Source organism: Barbus barbus (assembly GCF_936440315.1).
Source record: "Barbus barbus genome assembly, chromosome: 14".
Taxonomy (NCBI): domain Eukaryota; kingdom Metazoa; phylum Chordata; class Actinopteri; order Cypriniformes; family Cyprinidae; genus Barbus; species Barbus barbus.
In genome coordinates, this window is record NC_136742.1 from 21519639 (window position 1) to 21545542 (window position 25904).

The 25904-nt window shown below is 39.0% G+C and overlaps 2 protein-coding genes across 3 annotated transcripts in view; both read right to left on the reverse strand.

Moving 5' to 3' along the window:
* LOC306879751 (enhancer of rudimentary homolog) overlaps positions 1-25904 on the reverse strand; it is a 1222178-nt gene that overhangs the window by 869362 nt on the left and 326912 nt on the right. The window lies entirely within an intron of this gene.
* The window catches only part of LOC306879746 (NBAS subunit of NRZ tethering complex), a 199484-nt gene that overhangs the window by 49995 nt on the left and 123585 nt on the right, over positions 1-25904 (reverse strand). For both annotated transcript variants that reach the window (XM_079432914.1, XM_079432913.1), the window contains exons 43-47: positions 21294-21547; positions 13020-13354; positions 8606-8815; positions 3886-4088; positions 180-269 (exon numbers count right to left, since the gene is read on the reverse strand). In XM_079432914.1, coding sequence (XP_079289040.1) covers positions 180-269; positions 3886-4088; positions 8606-8815; positions 13020-13354; positions 21294-21547 — 1092 coding nt within the window. The remainder of the gene's footprint in view (positions 1-179; positions 270-3885; positions 4089-8605; positions 8816-13019; positions 13355-21293; positions 21548-25904) is intronic.

Consider the following 25904-nt stretch of genomic DNA (forward strand, 5'->3'; position numbering starts at 1 on the left):
ATGCCGTGCCAAACAATCCCATTTTATTGCACCAATATATAATATATTCTTTACTGTTTTACACTAAAGTTTACCTCATATGACTGGATACTACAACTACTAACTTATCCCTTCCTCTGAGGTCAACACTGTGTTTCAATAATAGTAAACGGGAACACTGCACCAAAGGAGACACCTACCCGCTCTGTACATTAGTGTGCACTGCTGCAACAATTCCTTCCAGCACCTTCAAGGGGTCTGCATAATCTTTCAACACGTCCTTGTCACCACTGAAAACAAACACACACACACATACAAACAGCTTGAGTTTTGATTCAAAGTCTTGAGGCTTTTAAGTGGCTTTGTGGCTGCAAACTTTGTGTACATGTGTGTGTGTGTGTGTGTGTGTGTGTGTGTACGCTGAAGGATGGGATTTTCACACTGAGCAATCTTAATGCTCTTCTGCTGATGTTCTAGCTGCAGGGCTCTTCCCTTCTCCTCTGGCCTTGTTTGTCTCCCTCCATTAAAGGTGTTTGTGTTATACTTTTATGCATGAGGCTGCACCGTCTAATTATGTTTCTATTAATAATTGCTTTGTATTTTTACGCCATCATTCTCTTATTTCATTCCTACTGCTGCAGTGAACCCTTTGTCTGTCTGGTGTTAAATAAATCTGTGGTCTCCAGAGGCTATTCTTCAGAGGCATCTTCTCCGTGATGGCCACAAATGCTCTATTTTGCAGTTTCCTTTAGTGCTGTAGTTGTATGTTAGACTTCACCTTCTCTCTCTGGTTAGGAGATATCACAGGTCAATATAACATGAGCAGTGCTTCGTTGGGAATGACAAATTTCTATTGCGTTCCAAATCATTCATGTTTCAACATATTTTGTATATTATATTTACTTTAACTTGATTCCCACAACCGTTTCGAATCACAGTCAGTGGATGTTCTGTATAAAACAATAAGTGATTTATTTTCACACTTTAATTAGGAGAGCGCTATAGTTGGGACACATTTTTCTGCTTTGCCCTTGTTGTAATCTGCACAGCAGCCCCTTTTATTGCTACAGCATCATTAAAATGTTCATGTAGTGTTAAATTCAAAGAATTGCTCTGACATTCCTCTGGTACTCCAGTTATAAGAAGTTTACATGAATTAGTGCTCTTTCAATCATCGAAAATATGACATTCTGATCGTAATGCTATTACAACAATCATACAAAGATGTCAATGACTTTTCTACGATACTAATACTTAACATATTCCACATGCAGAATTATTTTAAATTCATTTTGAACTTTATAATCATCAAATAGTCCAGACAAAAATGTATCACCTTTTCCACAGAATTATTAAGCAAGGATAACTGTTTTCAACATTGATAATAATAACACCAAACGGTTTCTTGAGCAGCAAATGAGCAAATGTGACACTGAAGACTGGAGTAATGGCTGCTGAAAATTCAGCTTTGCCATCATAGGAATAAAATACATTCAAAATATATCAAAATAGATAACAGTTATTTTAAACGGTAATGACATTTTCACAATATTACTGTTTTTACTGTATTTTTGATCAGATAAATGCAGCCTTGGTGAGCATAAGAGACTATTCAATACAATACTATACAGTAGTTTATACAATCATCCTAAAACTGATTTAAACACTACTATAAAGCAGATCAACTGCAAGCCATTTTCTAAATATTTTAGCACCCCTTCAGTATGCAAGCATTTTAGCATCATCAATATTATGACACAGACTGCAAAAACTTAAAACCGTCATTTAAAATTCACTAAACGCAACCGCACACATATATATACACAAGTGTCCTTGGAGGAACGCTGTGTTTCTAAAGGATTATTTATTCATGAAACGTAACCATAATCTTACTCCCCAGATATAAAGATCAATCATGAGCAGCTTTGTAGACCACAGATTCCACCTCCTTTTAAAAAAGATTTCAGACTTAAAAAACAAAAACAGGTCGTAAGAAAGCTGAGTAAAGCTGAGAATACAGTTTGATGAAATCAACTTTGCAAAACAGTTTGACAATTCCCTGTGCCCAAATCATTTCTTTGTTGATGATTCATTTGCCCACCTCTGAAAACCAGTAATTAGCAGCAGAAGGAACACGCTTTAGTTTTAAGCAATTACCTAGAATATGAATCACTCCAGCAGAGAGAAAAGAGGGAAGCTGTGTTTGAATAAAAGCAAACTGTAATCAATCTTCATTTTTCTGACCATCGTTTTCTCTGATTCAGGAGACCTTCACTAATCCTGCTTGATTACGGATTGAGCTGAAACGTCTGATCAACACAGACTCACGAGGCAGGATGACTAATCAGGAAGTGTTCTCGCTCTTTGATGGTCTTGGAGATTTACAAAAAATATTAAATAAATAAATCTTTCAGAAGTATTTGGTTGAAGCGGCCAATTCACAGCACATGAAAAATGGAAAAAACAAAAACAAAAAAAGGAACAAATAAGTTATGAAAAGTAGAGATGTGTCAAGAATAAAATTCAGTTTGAATCTGATGAGATGACAATTATTTTGATGGTATATTCGACAACGGATAAATGGAAGATACTAACTTATAATGAAATTTAGATATACATTTTATACTATACCATTTAAAATAAAATCATAAGTTTTGAATGCTTCAAGTGAAGTTAGGCAAAACATTACAATGTACAATACAAAAAAATTGTTTACATTTTTTTTCCCCCTACCAATTAAGTACATTGGTCATTTATAAAATATAACTTATTAGAACATGAGTTAGAAACAGTGCTAAAATATTAAATCCGAATGATTTCACTATTAAATATCTCTTCTTTTTCGTTTTATAATGCAAGCTTGTTTCACATTGTTTAAAATGCTATTTTAAAATGCATAATAGTTCATCGAAAATAACATTAAAATGTCATACTACTGTCTTATTCAGTACTATGAAATCCTAGTAGTCACTTATACTGTCTAAAAAAACATTCAAATAACAAAATCAAGATAAGAAATGCTAGAGGTAAATTTAGGCACCACAACATTCTAATGTATGGTATAAAAAACATAAAAATGATTTTTTTTTTTGTGCTAAAATTACATTTAACAATGTTAATAAATTATTAGCTAACTAAATTATTATTCTGTTTTTAAAGATCAACTTAAAGTGAGTAACAGATGATGCAAAAGTAATGTAGTGCATATAAAAATGCTAAAAATAAGAATGCACAGTTTAATATCCAATACTGGCTGATTGGTTATATATGAGATATGATCCGAAACTGGCTGATATGGTAATCCTCCATTATGTTACTGACTAATGAAAGTTTTTCCCACATGAAGATCTAAACGGAAATCCTCTGAGAAATATTTGGCTGCATAGATGCAAGATTCAATACTTGAAACCTGCTGAATGAGACATCAAGTCATATTATTAATCACAGTAAGTTTGTCCAGACCTTTGGGCTCTTAAACGTTGGCAGTTTGGTCTGAAACCTTAAAAAAAATTGGTTCACGAAATCTAAGCTAGCACTACCTGCTCTCTCTGAATTGCTAGTATTACTAAGGACACAGTGTTATTAAGAACCAGCCAGCAGGGAAGGTGGTGACCTCCTAAAAGCAGGAGATGAAAGGTAAGAAAAAGAGAGAAAGCGAGCTGTAAAGGAGAGAGATTAGAGGCCAGGGCAGAGGCCAAAGCTGTGTTTAACTCAATCAAGCAAAAACACATCCAGCCTGACACAGGTTAATAGAGGTATAGGTCATAAAGACACAGACTGAGAGAGGGAAAGAGAGACCGAGAAAGCAGTACTAGTGAGGGTATAAAACAGACAGAGAAAAAATGAGGGTGATATTAAGAAAACGACATCGGCGAAGAGAAATCGGCCAACTGCAGCTCATCATACCTGAGAGCAGTTATGATTCGCTCCACTGCTTCCTGGACTATGGTCTTTGGCGACTGGTCACTCGTTCCCACGCTGACTGCGAGCAGCTGCTGGATTCGTTCGAGGGGCTGTCCGTCCATGGCCATTGTGACGGCCAGATGGTGCACCTTAGATTGCTCGGATCTGGACAGGTCATACATGCGACTGTACTTCTGCAAGTGCTCCTAAAAAAAGACAATAATACAAAGACATAAACTTCAAATCATGCCAGGAAAACATTACTCTCTTTATGTTGCCCATCCTCTGGCAGTAATCAATGAGTAATATGTGCTGAGACAAAAACAAAGCCTTAAGTAAGACAGAGAGACATACAGTAGCGGTATACCTGAAGACAAGGAAAAAAAAAAATGTGTGGTTGCTGAGAATCGTGAGGCACAAGCTCATCACACACACACACACACACACACACACACACACACACACGCACACACACACACACACACACACGCACACACACACACACACACACACAATACAAAACCTAGTGAGCTCCCTACCAAGGCACCATAAGCACATTTCTGGCACAAAGGCTGTTCCTAAACATTATTTTGTTTCCTAGTATTCCAGGCATACAATGCTTTTAAAAGTTTGGGGTCAGTAAGATATCTGACCATGGACCACAAAACCAGTCATAAGAGTCATTTTTTTATCACTTGAAAGCTGAATAAATACATTTTCCATTGATGTAGGATCGGACAATATTTGGCCAATATACAACTATTTGAAAATCTAGAATCTGAGGGTGCAAAGAAATAAAAATATTGAGAAAATTGCCTTTAAAATTGTCCAAATTAAATCCTTAGCAATGCATATTACTAATAAAAATTAAGGTTTGATATATTTACAGTGGGAAATTCACTAAATATCTTCATGGAATATGATCTTTACTTGATATCCTTATCATTTTTGGCATAAAAGAAAAATGAATAATTTTGACCCATACAATGTATTATTGGCTATGGCTATAAATATACCCCAGCGACTTAAGACTGGTTTTGTGGTCCAGGGTCACATATTTTGTTAAAAATATTAATTCATTTATTAAGTGATGTATTTAAGTAAAAATCTATTAATCCTAAAAAAATGTATCACAGTTTTCAAAACAGTAAAACAGTTTTAACATTATTAATAAGAAATGTTAATGGATGAGAGTTGCTGAAATCGCGTTTGGTCTCGTACTGTATCGTGTATCTTGTCAGTGTGTGCACTTGCTTGGCCATTTGTAGTTGATAAACAGGAAAGTGGGTTCAAGCGCCAGCAGAAGGCAGTGTAATGGAAGTGGTCTTTAAGAGAAGCAGTCTATCAGCGGAAGTTTAAAATCAGCTCGTAAGTGTATTTACTTGTCTCAGTGTTTAGCGCATTTGCCGTTGCTAGGAAACGCTTATTTTGTTTACTAGGATGAGAGTTGCTGAAATCGCGTTTGGTCTCGTACTGTATCGTGTATCTTGTCAGTGTGTGCACTTGCTTGGCCATTTGTAGTTGATAAACAGGAAAGTGGGTCCAGCTGAATTGAAATGATCATTTGTTGGTTTGGTATAATAAAGGTTATTATACCGCGGCAGCGGTCGCGGCAGTCGTCGTGTGAAGCCCTCTTAGTGTGAAGACCAAAGAGTGTAAAGACCATCGACTCTACCGTGCGACTCCACCGGGCAGGGACACCGGCAAGGGATAGTAGTAGCTTTTTATTTAATTTTTTCATTGATATGTTTATTATTGAAATGTTGTTGTTATATGCATGTGTTAATTTTATTTAATTTCTTTATTTTCTTAAATATGTGGGTAGATAGTATTTATAGAGTTGTAACTTTTTAGTTTTAGTTACTTTTTCTTATTTGTAAGTCGCTTTGGACAAAAGCGTCTGCTAAATGACAAAAGTAAGTAAGTAAGTAAAGTAAATGTTTCTTAACCCTCAAATCAGCATATTAGAATGATTTATGAAGGATCTTGTGACTGGAGTAATGATGTTGAAAAATCACATTCGTCAAAGGAATAAATTACATTACAGAAAAGATTAAAATAGAAGTTAATTTGAATTGTAATATTTCACAATATAACTGTTGTCTATACTGTATTTTATTTCATAATCATATCATATAAAAGACTTTTTAAAAGAAAAAGCTTTGTAATTCGTACTAATCCCAAACAACTGAACGATAATGTTGTAAATATAACTGATTATTTAGCAAATATTTGTATGTTTTTATAACTATTAGAGTACTGCTCCGTTACCTAAGCACCATGCTAATTTAATGCTATTGCAATCTTGCGAGCAACAGCTGCTCTTTGTAAAAAGTAGCTTTTGATGGAACATCTACACACATCTTAGCTACCGTCACACTACAGAAAAATCTGTTTTGTAAATGCATGTTATAGATTTTATTGCTAATGATTCAAAGCAGCATATTTTTATTCCTAAATTTAAATATGTAAGACTCTAATCCTTTTTTGTCTCCATAAACCTGCCCCTTGAAGCTCGCATTCATCTGCATCCACTTTTGAGTGCAACGCCCACATCTCAAAATCCAATCAACATCCATGGATAGAACCAGGTGCACATTTTTCTTTTCCGATAATCCGTTACTCTCAAATGTGCACCAAACTATGGAAAAAAAGATCTGTCACTTATTATATTTCATTCATTGTGAATTTAAGTTAGCAGCATTGCTACTTTAATTTAGTGACTCTCCTACATTGGTAGGTTGGAGGCAGCAAGGCAACTGGAAAAGAGATTTACACTGCAGTTTCTGCGATCGTGCACATTCCTATGGGATGTGCACGCTGTGTGACACGGTGAAGGTGTGTCGGTAATGAGATGCGGCAGTATGTTCTCGAAAAGTGTGCACTGTACAAAATGAATCCATATATTTCCATATACAAATGGCTCCATGTGTGCATTTAAGAAACCACAGGCTGACATGGACTGCCTGCTACTATCCTGCAGACAGGACACCAGCTACAAACCTGCCAATCAATCACAGCCACTGTCACACAGGTCAGGAAAGGGAGAAATTGTGAAAGAGAAGGAAAGGAGTATGAAAGAGAGAAAAGAAGAAAAACAGGGCAAGCAATATGGGCACTTACATAATATTTAAGTACTTGCTTATACAGGTGCATCGCAAAAAAATTGAGTATCGTGAAAAACTGCATTTTTTTGTAACATTTCAAAAAGTGAAACTTTCATATATATTTTAGATTCATTACATGTAAGACATTTCAAAAGTTTTTTTGTTTTAATTTTGATGATTAGAGCTTACAGCTCATGAAAGACAAAATGCAGTATCTCAAAATATTAGAATATTTCCTAAGATCAATCAAAAAAAGGATTTGCAAAGCAGTAAAGATCAAGTTCTTTAAAGTATGTTAATTTATGCACTCAATACTTGGTCGGGGCTCCTTTAGCACAAACTCCAGCATCAGTGAGGAATGGCATGGAAGCGATCAGCCTGTGGCACTGCTGAGGCACTATTGAGCCTTCAGCTCGTCTGGATTGTTGGATCGACTGTTTCTCATCTTTCTCTTGAAAATATCCCATAGATTCCATCTGGGGTTCAGGTCAGGCATGTTGGCTGGCCAATCAAGCACAGTAATATCATGGTCAGCAAACCACTTGGAAGTGGTTTTGGCACTGTGGGCAGGTGCTAAAGTCTTGCTGGAAAATGAAATCAGCATCTCCATAAAGCTTGTCAGCAGATGGAAGCATAAAGTGCTCCAAAATCTCCTGGTAGACGGCTACATTGACTTTGGACTTGATAAAACACAATGGACCAACACCAGCAGACGTCACGGCACCCCAAATCATCACTGACTGTGGAAACTTCACACTGGACTTCAAGCAGCTTGGGTTCTGTGCCTCTCCACTCTTCCTCCAGACATTAATTTCCAAATGAAATGCAAATTTTACTTTTATCTGAAAAGAGGACTTTGGACCACTGAGCAACAGTCCAGTTGTTTTTCTTCACAGCCCAGGTAAGATGCTTCTGACGTTGTCTCTGGTTCAGAAGTGGCTTGGTAGCCCTTTTTCTGAAGACGTCTGAGCGTGGTGACTCTTGATGCACTGACTCCAGCTTCAGTCCACTCCTTGTGAAGCTCTCCCAAGTGTTTGAATCAGCTTTGCTTGACAGTATTCTCAAGCTTACGGTCATCCCTGTTGCTTGTGCAACTTTTCCTACCCAATTTCTTCCTTCCAGTCAACTTTGCATTTAATATGCTTTGACACAGCACTCTGTAAACAGCCACACATTTCAGTAATGACCCTCTGTGACTTACCCTCTTTGTGGAGGGCGTCAACGTTCTTCTTCTGGATCATTGCCAAGTCAGCAGTCTTCCCCATTATTGTGGTTTCAAAGAATAAGAGATACCCTGAATTTATACTGTAGAGATGGTCGTTTAATGAAACTCAAATTTAAATATTCTAATATATTGAGATACTGGATTTTGTCTTTCATGAGCTGTAAACTCTAATCATCAAAATTAAAACAAAAAAAACTTTTTAAATGTCTTTACATGTTATGAATGTAAAATATATATGAAAGTTTCACTTTTTGAAACAAGTTACAAAAAAGTTTTTCACGATATTCAATTTTTTTTAGATGCATCTGTAGTTGGTATTCGTCTTAGATGATCAGATCACAAGAGCACAGTAAAATTTTGTACATTGTGTATGTGTGAATAGAGAAATTACCTCTTGGCTTGTCTTGAGTGACAGAGGGAAGGAGAGGCTCAATGTCTCTAGATGGGTAAGAGACTGCTGTATGTGAGTGAGAGCGGAGTCAAAGCTGGAGGCGGAGTTCTCACTTCTGTCATCATTACCCTTTTTCTTACTCTTCTCGCTAATGCCTTTTAGAGCCTTCTGTGCGCGCTTCGTAATCTCCAGCCTGGCGTCTACAGAGAGCTAAACACATACAGAAATCACACAAAAGAAAGAACAAATATGTCAAATCTAATTTGTTTTTTTAATGTTTAATTTTTATTTTAATAACAGCTTAAATATGAAGATAACCTTTTCTATATAAAAACAGCTATTTATTTTCATATACAGTCATATAAATGACTATAATATTAATATGCAATACATAATATATAAATTTGGGGCCGAATAAGATTTTTATATTCTTTTTGAAAGATGTCTCTTATGCGCATTTATTTGATCAAAAATACATAAAAAAGTGATAATGGCAAATATAACCACAATTGAAACATTTTTTTTAAAACTATTTTCTAATGTAATACATTTTCGATTTTAATACATACAAAATAATCCTTTAGAAATTATTAGAATAAGATGAAATAGTGCTCAAGAAATTTCTTATTATCAATATTGAAAACAGCCATGCTGCTTACTATTTTTGTGGTAATTACAATACATACTTTTTTTCAGGATTTTTTGATGGATATAAAGTTCAAAAGAGCAGCATTTATTTGAAATAGAAATGTTCTATTTCATTATAAAGGTTTATAAACAAAAAAGAAACAATACCACTTTATTATATTGACATTTTGGCAACACAAAGCATTTATGTATAATGATTTATAAAGGATTATTAAAGAGTTTAAAACATTATAATTATTCATAATGTGCATTGTAATATCTTGTCGTAAATAATTATGAATGCATAGTGTAACAAACTACTTTTACTAATGCAATTACTAATTACTCATTTTTTCCTAATAAAACTACTTTTTATAATGCAATTATACATAAAGGCTTTAAGTAAAGTGTTACCTTTTATTTATTTACCTTACATTTTATATCTAAAGTAAATTATTTAAAAATTATATGGAAAAAATATTCTTGTGTATAAACCTGAAGTGAAACAATTGCAGTTGAATGTAAATTGATTTGTTTAGCACTTTTAACAATAAATATAGTTCAAAACTATACTTAAAAAAAATTAAAATAAAAATAGTTTTCCACCAACCAAATGATCTCACTGATTAGTGAGATTGACTAGTTTATCTGTACATCCCTATTTTGGAAGTTTACATTTACAAGCAGTTTTTCATCATTGTTACTGTAATAAATAATAATATAATAAACTATAATAATAGTGAATAAAACTAAATTCTAAATGCTTTTAATAGGTCACCCACAGGCAGAGTTGGGTAGTAACTGATTACATGTAATCTGGATTACGTAATCAGATTCTAAAAATTAAGTACTTGTAATTAAAGTAAATTACATTTTAAAATACTCGTAATCAGACTACAGTTACTTTTTTATTGATTACATATTCACACAATAGCAATAAATTATTCATAATTTATTGATTCTCTCTAATTGCTCTTTTTTATCTTTAAAATTTTTCTTTCTAAAATAGTCTACCGCTTATACATTCACACATAGACTAGTCATTAGTCAGGTGGCGACACAGCATTTGACCAATGGATTTGACCAATAGATTCATTTTTATTTGAATTATCACTCAGTAGTTTATTTAATCATGTATTATTATGTATAACTGAAAAGCTTTTGTCTTTCAAACTCATTAAAATGCACAAATTCTTGTTATTTCTTATTTGCAGACATTCTCAAACTCTTTCACCTAATATATTTACTTTAAAGGGGTGGTCAATCAGCAATTCTGTAAAAGACAATATCTCCCTGCATTGAACTTTGAGCATCGTAAATTTGTTGTTTATGCTCAAACAGCAACATTACACACTAATTAAAGTTAGAAAAAGTGAAATCATAGTCAATGACCCCTTTAAGTAGCCCTGAGATTTAAAAATAAATATCTTAATAATTAAGTATCACATTTGCATGTTCACGGTTCTCTGACATTGGTTAATAGTCATATGGCGTGCAGGTAAACAAGATATTTCCTCTTTTTTAGTAAGTGAATTATTTTGATTGTTATTTTAAAAAGATTCATTTTAATTTTACATTTTTATGATTTAATTTCAGTTTGGGAAACCTTGATGTAATATAATGTTTAATGCATGTCATGTTGTTAATTACAATGAACAGAATTTTCTCACTCTTTCTATTTTTACATTATTATGGTACAAGATTATCCTGTTTAAATCAATGTGATAAACGAGTTAGGTCAAAAGTAATCTAAAAGTAATCTGATTATATGACCTAAAATGTGTAATGTAATGGATTACGTTACTGACTACAATTTTTGTCGTGTAATTTGGATTCAATAACGGATTACAATTTGTAAGTAATCTACCAAGCTCTGCCCACAGGTGACTCAATATAGCAGAAGCTACCCAGAATTGGCCCACAACCTAAAATGGAGAAACATGCTCATGCTTTTCTGCTTATAATAACATTCAGTCAGCAACGGGCCGTTATTCTGCTGCATATCTACTATTATAATCCTCAACAGTAATGATGTCGCATATTTCGGTCTCTTCCCATAGCTCATCCAGATTCATCTCGCTGAGAACACTTCACATGCCTGGATTCATCTTATACTGTTTACCTCCAACACTCCCCTCCCACGCTCTCCTGCTGTCATTTATGCACACGCGCACGTACGTTAACTGTATTTACTCATGGTTCACACACAGTCTACGGCAGAAGTCATTGGTTGCTTTTCCCTGTGGTATTCTTGAGCACCAAATCAATGCGGCTCTCACCTTAATGGGGGAGTGGGTATGTTTATGGCAATGAGTGTTTGTAACTTGCTTTCTGCAAACTCTAATCATTATAACATTATATCAACATAATAATCATTACAATAACATCATCTGAACACTCCAGGGGCCACTGAGCATCAGCGATTAGCCTTTTGATTACAGAGGCTCATTTAGGATGTTTGCCACAGGGCCATGCGTATGTGTCTTTTTTGTATGCAAGTGGATATTTGACTTGCAGGCAGAATAAATAGAAAATGAAGCCATCTGTGAGAGACAGGAAGAAATGAGAGGTGCTAAAGCATCAAACAGCACTTAGTAGACATGAACATGTCCAGAGAAGTCTGTGAACACACCATATACATGAGTTATGGCATATACATGTGCATGTGTTGATTTGAATGATTCATGTTAATTGGAAAACAGACTTTAAACATGTCAATCTGGCATCGTGCTTCACTATGAGTCTATGAGAGCATTTCTTATTTGATGCTATTAAGTGGATACAATGTGGAAAATACATTAATAATCACTTTAAAACTGCATTTTTAAATGGAAAAGGAAGTGACCGTTTGCCTTTTTATAGTTTCAAATACATATATGGGAAGTCGTGGCCTAATGGTTAGAGAGTCGGACTCGTAATCGAAAGGTTGCGGGTTCGAGTCTCCGGCCGGCAGGAATTGTAGGTGGGGGGAGTGAATGTCCAGCGCTCTCTCCACCCTCAATACCACGACTGAGGTGCCCTTGAGCAAGGCACCGAACGCACAACTGCTCCCCGGGCGCCGCAGCATTGGCTGCCCACTGCTCCGGGGGTGTGTTCACGGTGTGTGTGTGTGTGCATTTGTTCACTACTCACTGCTGTGTGTGTGCACTTGGATGGGTTATACGCAGAGCACCAATTTCGAGTATGGGTCACCATACTTGACAATACGTCATGACTTTATATATTGATTGGTCAAAAAAAAAAAAAAAAAAAGTCATTTATTTACATATTTATTTTTCCAATAAAAAAATAAAAAAAATTCAAAGGGACTAAATTGATGTGTAACAGTTAAATGTAACCATAACATAAACAAAAAAATAGACATTTAAAACTATTTTTTTGGGGGGTTTAAAACGTTTGTTCAATATAACAATAAAAATGTACATTAATAAATCATTTTAATTACACCTTTTAAATTGCAATAAATGTTTTTTATGTAATAAACTGATAATCAATTTTACATTTTTAGTTTTAAGTGGCCCTCCTAATACTCCAATAAGCAGTCAAATGTGCGGGAAGCAAATACAAGAAGCGAATAATTAAAATGATCATGCATTTGACTGACTGTATTTAAAATAAAAACACAGCTTTTTGCTTATAGATACAGATACATTTATAATCTTGTCTTGTACTCACTGTTGTCAAATATTTTTTTATGAGAGGATTTGAGAGGAGAGTAGAACTTAGCAAACCCCCCAAAACCCCCCAAAAACCCTCAAACCCCACTCATTTTCTGCATTAGACTCACCTTATTGGCTGCTTCAGGGGAAAAAGTAATGGCATCCAAGAAGTTAACAGAATCTACGGGCAGAAGTCGGTCAAAGTATTTGGCACAGGTGTCATAGGCATGCAGGAAGTCGTGATCACTCTGGGGGGCTTTTTTCAGCACATGCTGATCCCCTTCCCAGAACAGTTTATGAAGCCAGGTGGCATGCACTGCACTAGAGGTAAGCGCTTCGCCTCGCTTCTGGGGGATTCGAGGGGCCAGTTTGGAGATTGACAGGACGTTCTGGCTGGTCAGTACGGGCTCCAGAGCTTTCAAAGGATAGGAATCCTCATCTGTCAACTTCTTATAGTCCAGACCTAAAGAACAAGACATTATGATTCCAGCAACATATATAATACAGGCTGGAGCTAGTTGTCACACTTTTCTGCAATGAATATTTGTCAGGATAGGTCCATTTCTGTATAGGCACATACCTTTAAGTCTACAAAATAATTATTTTACACATTATTCACACCAGTTCACGGAGCACGCTGACCTTTTGTGACCATGTTGTCACAGTATATGGGCAATTTGACACAGAAATCTGCTATGTGAAATTTGAGAATACTTTCTCCATCTCTGCTAATCCAAAATATATTGGACATTTATTTAAGTTTTTATGTGGTTTCTATTTGTGTCAATATATGTGAATAGGTGTAGACTTGGTATGCCTCCAGGATATATCAAGTCAGACAGACAACATTACACTGACACACAAGGCCTCATCAGGGCATTAAATATTGAAACACCTGCCTCTGAGAATGGGCCCATCTCACGACAGGGGCCAGAAGGGCATTCAACACACATACTCTCTAACAGACAGAGATGTGGAAAAAAAAGGTGCTATCTCGCTCCCTTGGGTTATGGCAGATGCTATGAACAGTCTTTACAGGACTGTGTCTCGGAGCATGTATGCGATAGAATGTGTTTTCGGTGCCTACTAAGTGAGAGTGAGTGTAGAGGGAAGGTATCAGTTGAGACAGAAGAATGTGTGGTGTGAAAACTCTCTGAAAAACTCCCTCCTGACCTCTCAAAACACTCTCTCCAAGATTATCAAGTAGACAAGCAGACGCCATTAGTTCTAGCTCTTTTTGGAACTACAGTGAGTCAAAAGTCTGTCTTATTTAAGGTATTTTTATGATATTTAAGAAGTGACAAATCAACTCAGAACCATAATATTTTAGTATAAAACTATGAATAATAGATGGTATACTGTTCAAAAACTCTCTTGCGCTCTAGTGGGTCAAATAAATAGTAAAAACTATGGTGGCCGAGAGAGAGCTCAACGTGCTGCAACTTCAGAAAACACATGCAAATAGAAAAAGCACCAGCAAATCAAGAAAACATCTTCATCAATTTGACAGCAGGTGCTGCAAATGCTCACAACACTACCAAATAAAGAATTTTATTTGCAGTGCGTTTCTTTATTTGGTTGTGTTGTGATCATTTGTAGTGAGTGTGCCGTCAAATTGAAGTTGTTTTCTTAATTTGCAGGTGTTTTTTTCTATTTGCAGTGATTTCTTTATTTGGTTGTGTTGTGAGCATTTGCAGTGCCTGTTGTAAAATTTACGAAGTTGTTTTCTTAATTTGCAGGTGCTTTTTCTATTTGCAGCACGTTGAGCTCTCTCTGCCATAGTAAATAACAGTAAATAAATATTACAATATTTTCAATTTAATAATGTATGTTAATTAGTAATTAGTTAATATGACAGCAAAGCACAATTCTTAAAAGCCATTACTACAGTCTTCAGTACCACATGATCCTTCAGTAATCATTCTATTATGCTTGAAAACAGTTGTGATGCTTAAAGGGATAGTTCATCCAAAAATGAAAATTGTGCCATTAATTACTCAACCTCATGTTGTTTCAAATCTGTAAAACCTTCGATCATCTTCAGAACACAAAGTAAGTTCCCTGTTGATATTTCAAGAAAAACTCCTATTTTCCTCTTCACTGAAACCTTTTTCAATCACACAGTGAAACTGCACGTCCACTGGTTCGTGCAGTGCTATAAAAATGAACCAATGGCTCGGCGGCGGCGTCATCCTCTTCACACAGTGCCAGATCCAAAACGGACAAGGAGCTCGCCCGTGTGATGACGAAGGCTGTCAGTGAGCTCGGGCTCGAGTGGTCTCCGCTAGGAGCCATCTCGCAGCAGGCTGGATGAGTAGTTTCTCCCAGGGTGCCAACGCTCGTCCCCCCTTCCCGAAGTCTACGACGAGCTCACTAAATCATGACACGCCCCCTACTCGTCTTGCATCCGACCCTCTGTTTCCTCCGCCCTCACCTCTGTTGACGGCGCTGAAGAGAAGGGATACGAGCACCTGCCCCCTCTGCATGAGTCCGTGGCCGCGCATCTCTGCCCACCCACAGCTATCGGATGGAAGGCGAGGGCGAACCATCCGTCCAAGCCATGCAGAGCCATGTCTGCACTCGCTGGATACGCCTACTCGGCGGCTTGACAAGCAGCTTCGGCGCTGCACTCCATGGCTGTACTCCAGGTCTTCCAGGCCAAGATGCTGGCCAGCGAGGAGGCCGGTTTCGACACTGCTTCGCTCAGGGACCTGAGGAGCACGACGGACCTGGCCCTGCGTGCCACCGCCCAGGCCACCGGGCGGTCGATGTCTAGCCTAGTAGTGTTGGAACGCCACCTTTGGCTTACGCTGATGGAGATGAAAGAGGCGGATAAAGCTACCTTCCTCGACGCTCCAGTCTCATCGAACAGCCTGTTAGGGCCAGATGTGGAGGGCTTTGCAGAGCGGTTTACGGAGGTACGGAAGTCGTCTCAAGCGATGCGACACTTCCTCCCGAAACGCTTCAGTCCTTCTGCTGCTTCTAGTCGCCCCAAGCCTGCGCCGACTCAGCAGCCTGCCAAACCAACGCCGGCCACTCCCGAACCCCGACCTCCTAAGGATCGGCAGGATAGAGGGAGTTCCCACTCGGCAAGACGCTACCCCTTCCCGAAGCACTAACGACCCCGGCCCAAGATCGCCTTGGATCCGGTGCCTCAGAAGTCTTTTCTGCCTACCTAAGTGTCCTGCCCTTATGCAGCCAGTCTTTAGGGCCTATTCAACCCCTTGACATGCGGGCCGAGGCCTGACAGGCCATCCCCAGTGTGTCAGAGTGGGTAATGGCGACGATAAGATGAGGTTATTTACTCCAACTTGCTCGAAGACCACCATGCTTCACGGTGTAGTCGCCACCACAGTGCGCAGTGAGGACATTCGAGAGATGATGAATCTGCTGGTAAAGGGAGCCATAGAAATCGTTCCTCCAGCCCAGAGCGAGTCAGGCTTCTACAGCCGCTACTTCCTCGTTCCCCAAAAAAGACGGTGGCCTGCGACCTATTCTAGATCTCAGACTCCTGAATCACGCCCTGGTAAAAAGGTTGTTCAGGATGATCACATTGAAACAGATCCTCTGGCAAATATGCTCAGAGGACTGGATCACGTCACTGGATTTGAAAGATGCATACTTTCACATCCAGGTAGCCCCCCCATCACAGACGATTTTTGAGATTCGCATTCGAAGGAGTGGCATATCAATACAAGGTCCTCCCGTTTGGGCTGTCCCTGGCTCCCTACACTTTTACGCGATGCATGGATGAAGCTCCCTTCCCTCTGTGACAGATGGGAATCCGCATCCTCAACTACCTCGATGACTGGCTCATTCTGGCCCAGTCAGAGTCAGTTTCAACATTGCACAAGACCCTCCTTCCTCAGCCACTTAGATTGCCTGGGGCTCAGGTTCAACTTTGCCTAGAGCATACTGTCACCCAGCCAACGAGAGTCGTTCCTGGGGACAGTTATCGACTCAACTGTCTAAGCGGAACGAGCCATGACTATTCAGCACCGTGCGGCCTCCTTCAAGGAAGGGACCGTCCACCCGCTCAAGACTTTCCAGAAAATGCTGGGCCTTATGGCAGCAGCTTCACCAGTACTTCGGTTGGGCCTGCTTTGCATGCGGCCCATCCAGTTCTGGCTGAAGCAGAGGGTTCCATTTGCGGCTTGGCATCATGGTCGCCATCGCATAATGGTGACTTGGGCCTGTGTTTCAGCCCTGAACCGTTGGAGAGACCCTCTCTGGCTGAAGCGATCTGTGATCACGCTGCACCGAAGGAAGGTTGTCACGACAGATGCTTCCAACCAGGGTTGGGGAGCACTGTGCGAGGGCAAGCAGACCTTCGGTCTCTGGTCCAAGGAGGAGTCGGGTCTGCACATCAACTGCCTAGAGATGCTAGCAGTGTGCCGTGCCTGTCAATTCTTCCTGCCAGACATAAGGAGACACCATGTGCTAATACGCTCAGACAGCAGGTCCGTGGTGTCATACATAAATCACCAGGGCGGCCTAGTCTCGAAGCGCCTCTGCACTCTGGCGAAAGGCCTTCTTGTTTGGGCTCAGGCCAATCTGCACTCACTGAAGGCGATGCATGTGCCGGGAAAGTTGAACCAAGGAGTGGACATGTTGTCGAGGAACAATGTCTCCTCAGAAGAATGGATACTCCAACCGCTTGCGGTTCAGAAATGCACGAGTAGACCTTTTCGCCTCCAAAGACAACTCTCATTGCCCAATCTATTTCACAAAGAGCACGGATGCCCTGGCCCACGAGTGGCCCAGCCTTCCGCTCTATGCGTTCCCTCCAATCGCTCTGCTACCACAGGTACTCAGACGAGTCAGGGAACAACGGCACAGGCTTTTTCTAGTAGCCCCCCTTTGGAGGAACCAGCCGTATGTGTCGGAGTTATTCCAGCTGCTCGAAGCAGCCCCGTGGCCCATTCCCTTGAGACGGGACCTCCTCTCTCAAGTGAACGGCACGCTGTGGCATCCACGGCCCGAGTTATGGGCCCTGCATGTGTGACCGCTCAACGGGAGTCTTTTGTCCTCCCAGAGAGTGTCTTAAACACTATGGCAGAAGCAAGAGCCCCGTCTACCAGACGCCTCTATGCTCTGAAATGGTCTATTTTCTAGGCTTGGTGTCAACCACGACTTAGACCTGGTTTCCTCTGAGATATCAGTGGTTCTTTCGTTTCTGCAGGAGATGCTGGATAAACAGCGTTCCCCATCCACCATAAAGGTTTACACTTCAGCCATAGTGGCTTTTCATGCCCCTGTTGCTGGCCGATCGGTGGGCAGAAATAGTGCGATGGTCCAGTTTGTACGAGGTGGTAGGAGAATGAACCCCCACGCCCTCGTACAGTTCCACCTTGGGACTTACCAACCATGCTAAGGGCCTTGAAGGGCCCCCCGTTTGAACCAATACAGTCCACGAGCCTGGGATCGCTCTCGTTTAAAACCGCCCTGCTGCTAGCACTGGCGTCAGTTAAGCGAGTAGGAGACCTACAGGCCCTTTCCGTCAACCCTGCTTGCCTGGAATTCGGGCCTAACGACTCCAAAGTCGTCCTGAAACCAAGGCTGGGTTATGTACCTAAGGTGCTCTCCACTCCGTTCAGAGCCCATAATGAGTCATAATGCTTTCTGGCTAGTTAAGCAGTCTTAGGGGTTCACTTGACCAACATTGCTCAAAGCCCCTCCTTCTCTTGGACGGTCCATGTTATATGGACACCAAGTGTCAACTGTGCGGGACGGCATGACTCATGGCTCAGCCTGTGGTTGGTGTATTTTTAACTCCCCTGGGTCTTCTCCCATGTGAGTTATGGTTTTGAGTCGTTCCCCATCATAGCACGACGTGATTGTACTGGTTCCCATACAGCGTCTTACGATGCAGTACGAGTGAAATATCGACAGGGAACGTACTCGGTTACTATCGTAACCTCGGTTCCCTGAGATATGGGAACGAGTACTGCGTTCCTGGCCGTGCTATGAGCTGCACGCCACAGTCGCTTCATTCGAAGAAATCTGAGATGCGTTTGTATAGCACTGCACGGACCAATGGACGTGCAGTTTCACTGCGTGATTGAAAAAGGCTTCAGTGAAGAGGAAAAAATGAGTTTTTCCCATACAGCATCTTACGACGCAGTACTCGTTCCCAGTGTTGGGGAAGCTACTCTGAAACTGTAGTTTGACAAGCTACAAGCTACTCGTAAGTTAAAGTAGTTAAACTACAGTCAAGCTACCCTTTTGGAAAAGTAGTTAGCTACACTACAAGTTACTATCAAAAAGTAGCTAGCTACATTGAAACTACTTTTTTATTTTTTTGAACAACGTATATTATAAATAACTGAATAAGTGTCTGAGGAATGTTTTAAGTAAAATATTTAGTGTTTAAAACAATGCAATACAATTCTGTTTAATTATGGTTTTATTACACACAACACTCAAATATCTCAGACTGTTACAAAAAGTGTAACCTTTACTTGTCGTTTCTTTGAGAGACATGAACTTGGACAAATAAGGCCATGGGTAATTAACGTTAGTTGTTTCTCCATCCTCCAAATCTGCTGCCACGTCTTGCTCCATCATGGATAATATGGGTGTGTCAACCCACTTCTGTACGTCAGTGAACTGTTAGCCGCAAGATGCGTGATTAAACAACAGGTGGCGGTAATGGCAAAAAATGAGTTTGTAATCTAACAAGAAGAATATCCTTGCATCGCGCTGATTCGCGCAGGCTCGACAAAACGCAATGTAGCTTTTGCTCGCGCTACACCGCTACTTGCTGCAAAAAGTAGTTAGCTACTGGAAAAGCTACACTGTTTAAAAAGCAACTGAGCTACTGCCAAGCTACTGAAAAATGTAGTTAAGTTAGTAGCGTCGCTACTTGTAGTTAACTACTCCCCAACACTGCTCGTTCCCATATCTCAGGGAACCGAGGTTACGAGTAACCGAGTACGATATTTTTGATGAAATCTGAGAGCTTTCTGAGAACGTTCAAGGTCCAGAAAGACAGTAAGGACATTATTAAAATAGTCCACATGACAGCAGTCACAAAAATAATGACTTTATTCAACAATTCTTCTCTTCTGTGTCAGAAGGACTATTTTAATTATGTCCTTACTACCTGTCAGGGCCTTGAACGTGTCAGTTGCATTGCTGTCTATGCAGGATCAGAAAGCTCTCATATTTCATCAAAAATACCTTAATTTGTGTTCTGAAGATGAACAAAGGTCTTACGGGTTTGGAACGACATGAGGGTGAGTACTGATGACAGAATTTTAATTAATATTTTAATTTTAATATTTTTGTGGGAACGGTGATGCATCCTTTTCTGGTTTCTTTGATGAATAGAAAGTTCATAAATACAGCATTTACTTGAAACTGAAATCCTGTGTATTATTATAAATATCTTTACTGTCACTTTTGATAAACAATGCATTGTTGCTGCATGTAATTTCATTCACCCTCTCTCTCTCTCTCTATGTGTGTGTGTGTGTGTGTGTGTGTGTGTATGTATGTGTGTGTAATTACTAACTGCAGGCACATGTAATCATATAAAGTTTATTTGACATAACTCTGTTTTTATTAATTTTCATATATCATATTTTTTATTAAGTTATGTTTTTATTGTTTTATTATGTTAGTTAGCTGTTTTTTGTTGTTGTTATTTAATCAAAACAAACCAACTGCAGTTTGATTGATATTAATTGAAATGCTAATTAAAAAACATGATTTTTAAACATTTTTAAAAACTGAGATATCTGTTTTTGCAAATGAACTCTTCATATTTAGAACTAATTAATGGGTATGCACACCAGTTGTGAATCTGGACAAAAACAATTCACGTAAGTACACAACTCCCATGCAGTTATGAGTGAATGATCCCTGCCATTATCACCTGCATCACAAGCAGTGCCCCACTACTACAGAGAGAGAGAGAGATGTAGCTAATGAACTAATTCAAACCTCACTCCATGTCTCATGTGCTTCACAATAATCTTTCTTTTCTTATCAGAAAATGGCAAAAATGTATTGTATGTGGGCTAATTATCATTCCTCTATTACTTTCATTGGCACCTCACAGCTCAGCGACCAATTTCCTGTCGTCTCAGCTGGAGAGAGATGTGTCATTACATGGGAAATTTCTGGTTATGGTGTTGATTGACATGCTTGCAAGCAGGAGCTGATTTATCGCTTCATTTGTGTTACCAGGTCGGCTAGGTATCGATTGAATCCTCTTTTCTTTACAACAATTTTACAGTCATTTCACTGCCGGCTGCAACCAACGTTTTTGCAACACAGGCTTTGTTCACAGTGTAAAAAAATCCTGATTTAGCTTTCAAATATGATCTTTAAATCTGACAACCTTTTTGGAAATGATGAAATCTGATCCGTTTGTTTAGACTTTGGCTGTTACTCACCGATGGCGACAGCTTTGAGCTTCTTGAGCAGTTTGAGGTGCGTGTCGGGCTTCATAGCAGATTGAGGGAAGTAGGTTGCGCAGCTGCAGTTCTCTAGAAGAGAGAAGTAGAAGAGGAGTCGGAGCTGGTCTGTTCCGGCTATACTGGGGTACACATATTTAGTCATGTGCGTGTAGAATGACTCCGGGTCGGTCTTAAGAGTCTCAAACAGGCCCAGAGCCTCCGTCCTGTCCTCGATGTCTTTGGTGGAAAGCCTGAAGGAAGACAGAAATGAGAGATGGATGGAGATACAAGACTGGAAGGTGACAGAAAAGAGACAATGAGCAGTCGCAACCAAGGTCTGTTGAAGCAGTGATCACTCAACCTTTGCAAATTGCTTGTAGAGAATCAATTAAGGCAATGCACAGGCAATTTCACCCCCAATTGTTCCCTGAACCAGATGAGGTACATTAAGGTCGTAGTTAATACTGTGATGGCCCACTCGTGCTGGAGAATTGATTTTGTTTAATCTGAAAGAACTTCGTCAAACTACTTCAAGTCTATTAAACTTTATTCACTGTGGTTTGACCACATCCAAGAGCAAAAAAAATAATTTTCAAGCAGTGAATTATAGCCTATGGCCAGCATTTACTGACCCACCATAAATCTGATGTCAGTTTTGGATTCTACGGGTGTCATGTTTTATGTTAGCACTGCTCTGATTTCCATAATTTATCTCCACGGTGACTTCATAAGCAGGCGTGTGGACTGGCCCTCCACCTCGCTCTAATTGAATGGCTTTTCAGTAAAGATAAACAGCTTTACTGCACCACAGAAATATCCCATAGCAATTCTGATGCATGGAAATGTTTTATAGAGTTAGGTTATCAATAAATTACTATGCGAACCTTCAATGACTGCCAAGTCCATTTATTCAGCAGGTCTGCTGATGCTGTACGTGAGGGCGTAACATTTGAGAGAGAAGGGGTTGGAGAAAGAGTCGCAGACAGAAAGAGAGGGAAAAGACATAATACGCATGCTAACTCGCAAACAGGACAGGAAATAAAAGATGGAGTCAGATAAGTGGGTTGCGCAGACCTCCACAGGGGCAGAGACAAAGGCCACTTAAAAGTCTTTGCTTCTGAATTTTCTGTGTTTGCACATTTTTAACATTGTTATTGGCATTTTTTTATTGTTTTGGACAATGCAAGACAATTATCTGAAATGCAAGCAAGTCTATAAGATAACAGTTGAATTAAAAAGTAAAAGTTGTCAAATGACAGTAAATTCCTCAGTTAAACGCCACTAAAATGCTGACGGAGGAACCTGAAATGTGCTAGCATGCTTAGAAGTCTGCAAAATGTCAAATGAAACAGTTCTGCAAATGAGAGAAAATACTCATAAATAATTACACTAAGTATTTCGCTGCTGTTATTGCTGCTAATAGCTTTTTTTAATGGATACATGAAACATGTAAATGTAAAATGTATTTATTATAAATCTCTGTTTTTTCAGAACAGAGTTTTGTTCACTTTGATGCATTCATAGGTTCTCGATGAAGCTCTAATTACATTTAGTATAAAAATATGCAAAAATACATGGGGCCGCAACACTGCAAATTATTTACTATAAGACACTTTACTTTCCCATTACTTTCTATAGAATATTAGAGGCATAAATCACGTTTCTATTGTTAGAACCATGGTGTCGGTAAGATTTTTTAAATGTTTTAAAAGTCTCTTATTTGATTAAAGGTACAGTAAAAATAGCACATTTTGAAATATTACAATTTACAGTAACTGCTTTCTATTTTAATATATTTTAAAATAATATTTTAAAGCTGAATTTTCAGCAGTCATTCCTCCTGTAAAGAAATCATTGTAATATGCTGATTTGATGCTAAAGAAACATTGAATATTATCTTTTCACAATGGTGGCCTATGTCACTTTAGATAATCTTGATTGGTCCAACACCTATTCCAATTAAAATACTACAAAAATGTATATATTTGTTTAATGACCAGAAGGGCACTTTTAGGTTACGGAACAAACAGTTTCGAGCCCCTGCGGCGTCCCTCTGTGCGCTACTATTCTACACAAAACATACAGAAACATTCAATAGGGTACACACAGGTCTTAACATTTGTGTAGGTAAACACTGTTCCTGCATGTTCTTATTGTGTTATAGCTAATCATATTCAGCGTTAATGCAACAAAATGAGTGAGCTGCAGGGTGCATGTGGCCATTTGGACAGAGCCCAACACCTATCCATTGTATCTCATGTTTAATGGATATGACTAACTGGCTGGAGGCACGATGTCCTGGGGCCAGAAAGAGAGACAGAAAGAGCAATGCAGAGGGAGGAATGCAACACAAGCTGGAAAACAACAACAGGCCAGAACAAAGTAAGGAAAAGAGAAAGAAGATAGCAGAGACAAAACAGGTAGGACAGAAATTACAGGAAGGAAATGCGGCAGGGGAGAGATAAAGAGAGGGAAAGAGGAGCCTCTGACTGCAGTCTGCTTATTAACACAGAATAACTGCTTTTAACAGGATCAATACTTCACTAAGCACAGCAGCCATTAATCCTGTCTCCTACTGCAATTACAAACCCAAGAACGGATAAAGGGTGTGTGTGAGAGACACAGAGACTGAATTCAAACTGAATTCTTCACTCAAGGGCAGACTAAGACACTATCACTGACATTCTTCTCTCTCTCTCTCTCTATATATATATATATATATAAAAATTATTATATAACAAAAAGTGACAGTCATCTAATTTGATTGTCTAAGTGGAGTTCCAAGGGTGTGGACAGAGTTCAACAGCATACAGGGTACAACTAGGCTACAAACGTATGTGTGTGCCTCCATCTAGGGTTGAAATTTAGTGCAAACCTCAGCTTAATGAATAAAATGAAAAACAACGCAAAAAAGGCATTTGATGCCAACAAAATGTTTGTCCAATTTGAAATAGCAATTAGAATCTGGCTCGATATGCATTCAGCTATAGAAGCTAATGCATTATATGGCAGTCAGTATGGGGTCTTCTACTGAATCATGAATTTGAAAATTGGAATACAAACCCATTTGAAGCCATTCATGCAGAGTTTTGTAAGAGTATCCTCAGGGTACACAGTCCACCTAACAAAGCACGCTGGGCAGAATAAGGTCAAAACCAATAAGGTCCTGTCTCGCGTATCTTGTCAGTGTCTGCACTTGCTTGGCCATTTGTTGTGGAAAAAATAAGGAAAGTGTGTTCATGCGCCAGCAGAAAACAGTGTAAAGAAATACTCTTTGAGAGAAGCAGTCTTTATCAGCGGAAGTTAAAAGTAGCTCGTAAGTGTATTTACTTGTCTTATTAGTGTTTAGCGCAGTTGTCGTTGCTAGGAAACAATTGTTTGAGATGTGCTGATATCGCGTTTGGTCTCGTTCTGTCATGCGTATCTTGTCAGTGTCTGCGCTTGCTCGACCATTTGTTGTGGAAAAATAAGGAAATGTGTGTTCAGCTAAATTCAATTAGTATTTTGTTAGATGGGTATAAAAAAAAGCTTAGTTTACTGCGGCAGTTGTCGTGTGTAGGCCTCCTTGTGTTATGACCGAAGAGTGTAAAGACCATCAACTCTACCGGGCTGGAACACCGGCAAAGGATATAAGTATCACTTTTTATTTGTCCTCTTTTCTACTACTTGTTTCACTTCCGTTTCAGTTTTTATAACCATTTCTTACTGTCTAAGTGCGTTGTTGTTTTTAGCATGTGTGTTTGGTAGTGTTATTTCTTAGAATTACTTATAAACTATACTGTCACAATTTGTATTTGTTATCTATTTTAATTTTAGTTCAATAATGTCTGAATTTATTATGTCTGTATAGGTCTTTTATTAAGTTTGAGTTTTTTTTTTATTTGAGTTATTTTAATACTTCAACAAACTAAAGGGAAATTAAATGATATACACTGAACAAACTTATAAAACGCAACACTTTTGTTTTTGCCCCCATTTTTCATGAGTTGAACTCAAAGATCTAAGACGTTTTCTATATACACAAATTGCCTATTTCTCTCAAATATTGTTCACAAATCTGTCTAAATCTGTGTTAGTGAGCACTTCTCCTTTGCCGAGATAATCCATCCACCTCACAGGTGTGGCATATCAAGATGCTGATTAGACAGCATGATTATTGCACAGGTGTGCCTTAGGCTGGCCACAATAAAAGGCCACTCTAAAATGTGCGGGGATGTGTGTTAGGCTGGCCACAATAAAAGGCCAACTCTATCTCCTTCGCATAGAGTTGATCAGGTTGTTGATTGTGGCCTGTGGAATGTTGGTCCACTCCTCTTCAATGGCTGTGCAAAGTTGCTGCATATAGGCAGGAACTGGAACACGCTGTCGTATATGCTGATCCAGAGCATCCCAATACTCAATGGGTGACATGTCCGGTGAGTATGCTGGCCATGCAAGAACTGGGATGTTTTCAGCTTCCAGGAATTGTGTACAGATCCTTGCAACATGGGGCCGTGCATTATCATGCAGCAACATGAGGTGATGTTCGTGGATGAACGGCACAACAATGGGCCTCAGGATCTCGTCATGGTATCTCTGTGCATTCAAAATGCCATCAATAAAATGCAC